This window comes from Manis javanica, chromosome X (assembly GCF_040802235.1).
Source record: "Manis javanica isolate MJ-LG chromosome X, MJ_LKY, whole genome shotgun sequence".
NCBI classification, from domain to species: Eukaryota; Metazoa; Chordata; class Mammalia; order Pholidota; family Manidae; genus Manis; species Manis javanica.
The window spans coordinates 124,718,813-124,729,609 of record NC_133174.1 but is presented as its reverse complement, the minus strand read 5'-3'; the positions used below and the strand labels follow the sequence as shown (position 1 = coordinate 124,729,609).

General features: G+C 37.8%; 1 protein-coding gene across 1 annotated transcript in view; it reads right to left on the bottom strand.

Moving 5' to 3' along the window:
- Window positions 1–1,880: 1,880 nt before the first annotated feature.
- Window positions 1,881–10,797, bottom strand: part of HPRT1 (hypoxanthine phosphoribosyltransferase 1) — a 35,616-nt gene continuing 26,699 nt past the window's right edge. The window contains exons 6-9 of the mRNA XM_017653691.3: window positions 6,920–7,002; window positions 3,357–3,403; window positions 3,115–3,191; window positions 1,881–2,585 (exon numbers count right to left, since the gene is read on the bottom strand). Coding sequence (XP_017509180.1) covers window positions 2,538–2,585; window positions 3,115–3,191; window positions 3,357–3,403; window positions 6,920–7,002 — 255 coding nt within the window. The 3' untranslated portion in view covers window positions 1,881–2,537. The remainder of the gene's footprint in view (window positions 2,586–3,114; window positions 3,192–3,356; window positions 3,404–6,919; window positions 7,003–10,797) is intronic.

Below are 10,797 nucleotides of genomic sequence, written 5' to 3'. Positions count from 1 at the left end.
GAGAAGACAAGTAGTGATTCTACAGCACCTTACTATGCTGATGGATAGTGACTGTAATGGGGTATGTGGGGGGGATTTGATGATGGGTGGAGTCTAGTAACAATAATGTCGTTCATGGAATTGTAGATTAATGATACCAAAAAAAAAAAGTAAAGCCTAGAGGGATTACTGAGGTGTGACATTTAGGACCATTTTCTTGTATATTAAGTGACTAAATGACCCAGGAGGCTATAGCTTTTTCCAATACCTTCCTCTACCTTGACAGAATGCTATCCTAAAAATTACTGCTACTCATCTCAGGATCTCTTTCCCCTCATCTTATAAAGAGACCACATATAGCCTATTGAAAATTGGCTAAATAAATGAAATTATTAAAATTGTATGTCCCCAAAGCTAGTTAGGTAAGGTGTGAGGAGTATCCTTATAAGAAAAGTACATGAGCTTCAGGAAGCCTTTCCTTCCCTGCTGTTAGCTGGGTTTCTTGTCAGATTTGCAAACCAGCTAAAATATTAGTTAACTACAAACTGAAGAGTTTGGGTAAACCAGAAGGGGAAACAGAAACAGTTCAGCTTCTTCATGACAGTATCTGCACATACTAGCCATGTACCTAACTTCTTGAAACATTCAAAAGCAAGTAATGTATATGGAACACTTGCTATGTCCCAGGCCATGTCCTGTTTCACCCACAGTATCACATCTAATTAATCCTTGCAATAAGCCTGTGAAGGAGACAGCATTATTGCTATTAATCAGTTGTGAAAACAGGTTCCAAAGGCAAGTAACTCGATGTCACATAGCTAATAACCAAAGGTCAGGACAGTGTAACCCAGAGCTCTTAGTCAGTCATTCATTCAACAAAAATCTTCTGAGCTCCTACCATCTTTCAAGTATTAGGTATACATCAGTGAACAAGACACAGGTAAAAATTCTTGCACTCCTTATGGAGTTTACATTCTAGAAGATGTAGAGGGGGAAGATAAATGGTGAGCAATAAATACCAATGTAAATTCCACAGCATGTTATTAGGTTACACCTCTTGAAGTTGCCAATAGCCAACTATTTTTACTTACAAAAATGGTAATTTCATATGGTTCAACCTATAGAAGGTGTTAAGTGCAACTGAAAAGAGGAGGGTAAAGAGGATAAGCAGTGGGAGGCAGGTTGCAGTTGTAAATAGCGTAGCCTGGCAGACCTCAGTGAGGTAACATGTTGAGGGGAGAAGAGGAATCAGGAGTTATCTTGGATGCTACACACACATGTGATAGCACGGACCTCAACGTCACAGGGGCTATGAAGATCAAATGAAATTACAATAGTGAAAAAGTTTTATAAGTTAGGAAGTTCTAGGAGTATAACAAATTATTATTTAGTATTATTTGAAGTTCCCTACTTTGCTGCTGAGAATTACAGCAAGATTAAGGCATATATATATATACACCTCGATGGCTTGCAAAGTTACCAGTTGATGTAAAGAAAAGTTTTGATGTAACACTTTTTTTCCTTCTCCCAGAAAAGCTTTTGTTGTTGTTCTTTAGTCAATAAAGTATTAACTACACAAAGCAGGTAAACAGTACATGTCTGAAACAAACTGTTGAGATGCAGAGACGCAATCTAAAAAAATTTAACAGAATTCCAAGAGAAAGCCATGTTACTTTAATATAGTAAAATGTAAGAGTATACCAGGTATCTGAAATTTAATGTCTCTGAATTAGGTGAGAATTTTGGTAGCTCCAACAACCCATTCTACCAGATAATCATCATTTACTCTCTTTGGTAAAGATTACAATTAAACTAGTTAGTAAAAATTAACAGACAAGGAAAAGGAAACCAACAGAAAACTATACTAGATTAATGTGTAGAGAAATGATAGGTGTGCATAGTTTCTTTTAAAGAGACAGCCTTTATTTCAAGGATTTTTACACTGAGGAATTCAAAAAGTGGTAAGGTTTTTTTTGAAATTTACTGATTTGTATTTAAAAGAACTGTTGACAAATATTCACTGGAAATAATCTGAACAAGAGGGGAAAACAGTCAATACTCTGAAACACTACTAAAATAATACCAGGATGTATGGTTTCCCTGACATGACAATACCTCTTAGATGCTACCATTGATAAGAAAACTGCTTCTTACTTTTCTAAACACACAGTGGTATAATTAACAATATGCAATCACTTCTGTTCTTTCTTGAATATATAAAAATTAAAATACCAATTAAAAAACTAATATATCTTCTTTTTAAATGTTTCTTACAGATACAATTTCAGTTTTTCATTCAATAGTGTGGTTTAAGAGATTTCACAAGTCAAACAATAATCCACCCAAAGGGACTGATAGTCTATAGGTTCATAGTGCAAATAAGAAGTTCAGGAATGCAGCAACTGACATTTCTAAAATACAAAACAGATACAATTCTTAGAAGATACATGCAATATGCTCTACTTAAACAGCTGGCCACAGAACTAGAACATTCGATAATTTTACTGGTTATTTCAATGGGACTCCAGATGTTTCCAAATTCAACTTGAATGCTCATCTTAGGCTTTGTATTTTGCTTTTCCAGTTTCACTAATGACACAAACGTGCTGTAAGATAAAAATCCAGAAATTCACATTAGAGAAGTGTATTCTGAAATGAAAGGCAAGCACAGCATTTCTGTGTATTTTACAAATAGGATTATTCTGAAGGTTTTTTTACTAAACAAACAGAAGTTTGTGTAGTCTTCCTCATCTTCCTCACCCATGTTCATAAATGCATTCTCAGGACTCCTCCCCTCCAGAGTAGGAAGCAAGTAACTGAAGGACAATAAATTAAAAGACTTAAACTATTGCATTTATTTCTTACCTATAACTACATTTATTACCTGACATAATAATGGGACAGTTATTGTATATTAAAGCTGTTCAGCTGTTTCAGCCAGCAAGAAGTGTCACCCTAGGTGGCCAAGTTCCAGTTCTAAGGAACGTCTGTACTTGACTACAATTTTATGTAACTAATGGGAATCATCAGTGTATTCTAATTATGAGGTTCTAAAAAGAGAAAACAATTCTTCTCCTTTGTAAATTTTTATGTGAGTTCTGAGGGATGAGATTGAGAAAAAGCAGCTGTACTTACATTCAAATCCCTGAAGTATTCATTATAGTCAAGGGCATATCCTACAACAAACTTGTCTGGAATTTCAAATCCAACAACTAGAAAGAATCATAATTCCACAGTTAGAGTAAACATCATTTTCAATCTAATATTTGTAAATGTGCCTTCTCTATGAATACTTTCCAAAGTAACTCTAAAACATTAAATATAAAATTTATTTGGGTTAAAGATGATTCAGTGATTGACAAAAGTAATTCACTTACAGTCTGGTCTATAGCCAACACTTCGAGGAGTCCTCTTTACCAGCAAGCTGTTAATTACAAAATGTGACATGTGTCATATGGAGACAATACAGGGCTTTACAAAAGAGAACATTAATGTTCTGAAACATTGTTTCACCTTCACTTAGCATACTAAGGTCTGTTTTAACATACCCAAAGAAAGACTGAAACAGAAAGCTAAACCACAGGGATCACTGGGCAGGGGCAGCAATAACTTTACACCACTGATGAGGCCTTTGATTGCTCTGTTCCTGGAAAGTTCTGAGAGCTGCACCCTGACTACCCATGCACCCACCAAAGGGCAGCTAATCAGGAGGATGAATGGGTAAGGAGTACCAATGAGAAAGATGGAAAGAAAGATAGGGGCTGTCGGTCCAGAATCCCTGGACATACAATCCCGAAGCAAAAAAGGGGCATGGGAGAGGTGAACATCACTTTTCCAGACTTTTAATATGTGGCTTCCAGAGAGTAACCAGGTTAAAAAGTAGCTAAATGCTAAAGGAATATTTATTTTTGAGAGAGCAAAACCTTCAGGTAGGATGAGTCAAACTCTAACAAAGGTAATTTCGTAACCCAAGTACTACCTGCTGAAAGTTTTCAGCTATTAGAAAAAGCGGGAGATGGTGTTTTGAAAGCCTCTACATATGTTAAGGATAATCCCAATAAAACATGATTTTATACCTTTCTAGATAAACAAATTTAAAGAGCTATAAAGGACATAAAGTGATTCTCAACCATAACTGCCTATCAAAATCACCCAGGAACCTAAAAAAACAAATGAAAACAGATACCCTGGCCACAGCCCTGACCAGTCATATCAGAATTACTGGGGTTGGGACACACATATTTTTTGTTATTTTTAAAATTTCTCAGGTGATTCCCATGTGCAGCTAAAGTCGAGAACCACTGGCCTAAGCCTTAGCCTCCAAGGGAGCATCTAATCATTTGTGTTGTATTGTGAGAGGCAGCCTGCAAGTGCTTGCTGGCTGCCTTGTGGACATTAATTTTTTTATCCTCAGTTTATATATATTATAATTTAATTTCATAAATGTTACTCACCCTATCACTAACTTGTCAAGTACTAAAATGAAGAAATGTAAACAAATTATCCATGAATAGTTAGAAGTCACACTTTTTAAGAAATTAATTTTTCAATTGTTTGACTCTTGCTAGAAACTACCACCTGTACATATTTTAAAATGTGATTATATTACTATTAGGTATTCATAGAAATTGCTAATTTGTATGTATAATTTTATACATCATGATTTATATAAATAAATTATATTAAAAAGTTACTAAGCAGGTATAGTCATAAAATTCAATGGTAATATTTTTTTAATTTTTAATTTTGAAATAATTACAGATTCACAGAACTTGCAAAGAGGTCAAATGTGCCCTTTCTCCAGTTTCCTCCAATGGTAGTATCTCACATAACTAGTTATAGACATTGGTAGACTGATTTTATCCAGATTTCACCAGTTTTATATGCACTGGTGTGTGTGGTGTAGTTTATGCAATTCGTCACACATGTGGATTCATGTGACTACCATCAAAATCAACACAAAGAACTTTCCATCACACAAGGCTCTCTCTCTTGCTGGCTCTTTATCGTCACATCTACCTGTCATGCCCTAACCCCTGGCAGCCACTAACCTATTTTACATTTCTATCACTTTGTCACTTCAAGATTATATAAATGGTATCATATAGTATGTAACATACTGACATTGACTTTTATCAGCATAATTCCCTGAGGGGTTCATCCAGGTTGTTGCCTGTTATCAATACTTTGTTCCTTTTTATTGCTGAGTAGGATTCCATGGGAGGGTCTACCACGATTTATTTAAGCATTCACCTACTGAAGAACATGTTGGTTTTTCCAGTTTTGGGCGACAAATGAAGCTATAATGAACATTCATGTATGGGTTTTTGTGTAGATATGCTTTCATGATCTGGGATAAATGCCCAGAAATGCAACTGCTCAAGTCATACAGTAGTTAAATGTTTAGTTTCTTAATAAACTGCCAAACTGTTTTCCAAAATGGTTATACCATTTGATATTCCTATCAGTGTACAGAGTTAATTTTTAACTTAACTTTTAAATATAAAAGCTCATCTAGTCATTCTTGGCCCTGAATTGAAAAATGAATAAGCTTTATACTTACTCTTTTTGTGTGTAAAGCAGATATGCATACACTATAGAAACATATATATATATATATCTGTGATATTAAAATTCAGTCATAAGGGAGAGATTTTTAAAAAAGGTTGAGAAACACTGACTCAACAACTCCATCAAAAGGACATGCCCTAAGTATTCTTTGAGCATTTCACACCTTCAGCAATAAAAAATACCTCTCTCATAAGGCAATCTATCTCAATTCTATAGCACATTCAAGGAGAGAGGCACAAAAGAATATCCAGAGGAATAAACTCTATGCCACAGCAGGTTGACATTTAAAATTGTAAGAACATGTAGAGAGCAAGCAAGTACACTGACTGGTGTACAGGATACTACTTAGTACCCCAGAGTGCATCATTTACACACACTCAACACACCTGTCGCAAATCCATCTAAGGTAAACATTCACTGACAATATGCTTGCACCAACTATCAGAAAAGCTCCAAAGGACAAACTGCTAACATCTGACTCATTAGAAGGCTGGCTTACTCTGATTCAAAGATGCTCAACAATACTTTGATCTTTAAAACGGGTTTATAAGAAAGAGTTAATCTTTAGGGGGGAAAAAGTTGGATCACTGTATGACACCTACACAAAAACTGCAGATTGTTCAAAGATTTAAATATAAAAAAATGAAACTGTAAAAGTTAAAAAAAGTATATCCACCAGGGATTTCACCCTACCAAGAACTTAAAGATACTAAAGCATGAACTCTGAGCCTGGTTGCCTGGGTTTAAATCTCACCTCTGTTGTGTACCAGCTCTGTCCCTTTGTACAAGTCCCTATGTCTTGGTATCCTTATTTCTGAAGTGGGAATAATAGTGCTTCCTCAGAGTTGTTGGGGAATTAAACTATAACTAAGGATAAACACAGGCAGAACTTAATAAAAGCAAAAGCCAAACAGCACAGGTAGGAGGCCACAAGGTGGGGCTGGTTTAGAAAAAAGGAACTAGGTATTGTAAACTTTCAATGTAGATACAATACAAGCATACATCACCACTCCATCGATCAGTTTCAGGATCTCCACATCTTCAGGGCCTATCCTTACTACCACTCCTAACCCCTCTGGGGGAGCCTTGGTCTCAATTTTGCAAAGGGGTCCCAAAGCCTCTGCCATGGTACCCAGGAAAAGTTGGTAACAGCATTACCATGCTGAAAAATGAAATGTTATTATTAGGCAAAAGGTGACTGCAATGAAGGGCTTTATCAACACATGACAATTTATAAAGGATATTTACCGAGTCATATTTGAAATTACATTACTTTATGAAGATTATATGACAGTTGAGAACATGTACTCTTACAAAGAAGTAATTTACTTAATCCTCTTTCAAATGTGTGAAAATGTTATATACATACCTTGCAACCTTGACCATCTTTGGATTATGCTGCTTGACCAAGGATAGCAAGGTTTGCATTGTTTTGCCAGTGTCAATTATATCCTTTAAAAAAAGACATTTAAGTGGTAAATAAAACTATAATAGCTGTAAATTCAGTCATTATATAAACACAAAATACCAAAACCCATGTATAACGGGAAAAATGCCCTTTTTTTCAGTGGAGTAATTCTCACAATTCATGAACTTAAATATAATGGCATCTATAAATCATCTGGCTCTCAGAAAGAAGTATGAATTCCTCAGGACTGGATTTTGAAGACACCAGAAGTCACTGACAGTTAATTTGGATATATATATATATATATATATATATATATATATATGCAAGTATGTACACCCATTTTTTTGTATCATTAACTACAATTACATGAGGAACATTATGCTTACTAGACTCCCCCAATCACCAAGTCCCCCCAACATACACTATTACAGCCACTGTCCATCAGCATAGTAAGAAGCTGTAGAATCACTAGCTGTCTTCTCTGTGTTGTATAGCCCTCCCTGTGCCCCCACCACATAATACATGCTAATCATGGTGCCCCCTTTCTTCCTGACCCCCCCCATATCCCTCACTTCCCACCCATCCTCCCCAGTCCCTTTCCCTATGGTAACTGTTAGTTCATTCTTGGGATCTGTGAGTCGGCTGCTGTTTTGATCCTTCACATTTTTTCTTTGTTCTTATACTCCACAGATGAGTGAAATCATTTGGTCCTTGTCTTTCTCCGCCTGGCTTATTTCACTGAGCATAATACCCTCTAGCTCCATCTATGTTGTTGCAAATGGTAGATTTGTTTTCTTCTTATGGCTGTATAATATTCCATTGTGTATATGTACCACCTCTTCTTTATCCATTCATCTCCTGATGGACACAAAGGTTGCTTCCATTTCTTGGCTATTGTAAATAGTGCTGTGATAAACATAAGGGTGCATATGTCTTTTTCAAACTGGGCTCTGGCATTCTTACGGTAAATTCCTAGGGGTGGAATTTTGGGGTCAAATGGTATTTCTATTTTGAGTTTTTTGAGGAACCTCCATACTGTTTTCCACAATGGTTGGACTAGTTTACATTCCCACCGGCAGTGTAGTAGGGTTCCCCTTTCTCCACAACCTCGCCAACATTTGTTGTTGTTTGTCTTTTGGATGGTGGCCATCTCATTGTGGTTGTAATTTGCATTTCTCTGATGACTAGCGATGTGGAAGATCTTTTCATGTGCCTGTTGGCCATCTGAATTTCTTCTTTGGAGAACTGTCTCTTCAAATCCTCTGCCCATTTGTTAATCGGGTTATTTGCTTTTTGCTTGTTGAGGTGGTTCACCCATGTTTTATTAGAGTTATGCTGCTGCTCTTCATAGATATTTTCATAAAATCAAGATTGGGATTGTTCTCCCCAACTCCCAGATGCAGGTGGTTAACAGACCACTCTTTGAGTAACACTGTTATACTTTATACCATCTTAAAATTATCCAAATAAGGCTTTACTACATAAAATGACTTCACACGAAAGTGAATCTTAGCTATTTAGTCAAAAGTAAGACATTATTCAAAACAAACCCATCTCTAATTGGGAAAATATTTTTTAACAGTAATCCTAATGCTCTTCAATGAAAATATTCTCTACAATAAAAACAAAGAGAAAAATACTCTCTACAGATAGTACAAAGCAGTGCTTCACAAAGTGGTGTCTGGTTCAGTGAGTCATCAGAAACATAAGGGCTGGAGACTTGCCAAAAATGCAGATTTCTGAGGGAGGAGCCAAGCTGGTGGCATGAGTAGGGCAGCAGAAATCTCCTCCCAAAACCATATATATTTTTGAAAATACAACATATACATCTATTCCTAAAAGAGAGACCAGAAGATACAGTGCAACAGCCAGGCTACATCTACACCTGCGAAAACCCAGCGCCTCATGAAGGGGATGAGATACAAACCACGGCCCAGCGGGACTCCGAGCGCATGCCCCACCCCAGCTCCCTGGCGAGAGGAGAGGAGTAGGAGCAGGGAGGGAGTGAGAGGCCAGAACTGCTAAATACCCAGCCCTAGTCATCTGCACCGGGAGCGCAGACACACAGTGCGTGGGGTGGTGGATATTACAGAAACAGAAAAGTAAAACCTGCAAGAGGGTTCCCACAGCCGGTGCCCCTGGGAGAATAGAAAAGCGAGTGTATTTTAAAGTCTTAAAGGGACGGGAGCCTCACAGCTAGATGGAAGCGTCCCAGTACACTTAGCTCAGCAGCTGCAAATCCCGGGGAACTACAGGCGCTCTAACCCCCTGGGCGGCAGTGCAGCTCTGAGGCCCCTCACAATAAACAGCCTCCTGCCTGCTCCCCCTCCAGAGTGGCCCCACCACAGCGGAGGAGCAGCCTGAGACCATCCATGCCCACAGCAGCCCCACAGAGCTGCCTGGGCTAGACCCAGAGACACCCGTCGGTGCACAGCTGCCCAGCACAAGCCGCTAGGGGTCACCGTTCTTGCAGGAGAGGAAGGCAATGAGCAAGCAGGAAGGAACTTTGTCCTCCCAGCTAACACACGTGCCAACTGCCCACGACTACCTCTACTCCATGAAAAGGCAGAAGAATTTGATCCAGACCAGAATCACAAAGACATCCCCTGAGAGGGAACCTGGGGAGATAGATTTAACCAATCTTCCTGAAAAAGAATTCAAAATAAAGGTCATAACCATGCTGATGGAGCTGCAGAGAAAAATGCAATAGCTAATGGATAAAGATGGGGGAGGGAGACTACAGAAATAAAACAATCTCTGGAAGGACGTAAAAGCAGAATGGATGAGGTGCAAGACGCCGTTAATGGAACAGAAAACAGAGAACAGGAACGCAGAGAAGCTGACGCAGAGAGAGAGATAAAAGGATCTACAGCAATCAAACAATATTAAGAGAGCTGTGTGACCAATCCAAAAGGAACAATACCGCATTACAGGGGTACCAGAAGAAGAAGAGAGAGAAAAAGGGATAGAAACTGTATTGGAAGAAATAATTGCCGAAAAATTCCCCAAACTGGGGAAGGAAATAGTCGCCTAGATGACGAAAGCACACAGAACTCCCAACAGAAGGGACCTAAGGAGGACAACACCAAGACACATAATAATTAAAATAGGAAAGATCAAGGACAAGCACAGAGTATAAAAGGGAGAAAGAGAGAAAAAGGTCACCTACAAAAGAAAACCCATCAGGCTATCATCAGACTTCTCAAAAGAAACCTTATAGGCCAGAAGAGAATGGCATGATATATTTCATGCAATGAAACAGAAGTGCCTTGAACCAAGAATACTGTATCCAGCATGATTATCATTTAAATATGAAGGAGGGATTAAACAATTCCCAGATAAGCAAAAGCTGAGGGAATTTGCCTCCCACAAACCACCGCTACAGGGTATTTTAAAGGAACTGCTCTAGATGGGAGCACTCCTAAGACTAAAGAGATGTCACCAGAGAAAATAAAAGCAGACCAACCAAATACCAACTGAAAGCAAAAAAATACAATCAACTACCCACAAAAGCAAAGGAAACACAAAAGAGCACAGAATAAAACACCCAACATATAAAGAATGGAGAAGAAAGAATAAGAAGGGAGAAAAATAAAGAATCATGAGACAGTGTTTATAATAGCTCAATAAGCAAGTTAAGTTAGACAGTAAGATACTAAAGAAGATAACCTTGAAACTTTGGTAACCACAAATCTAAAGCCTGCAATGGCAATAAGTACATTTCTTACAATAATCACCCTAAATGTAAATGGACTGAATGCACCAATCAAAAGACACAGAGTAATAGAATCGATAAAAAAGCAAGGCCCATCTATATGTTCCCTACAAGAGACTCA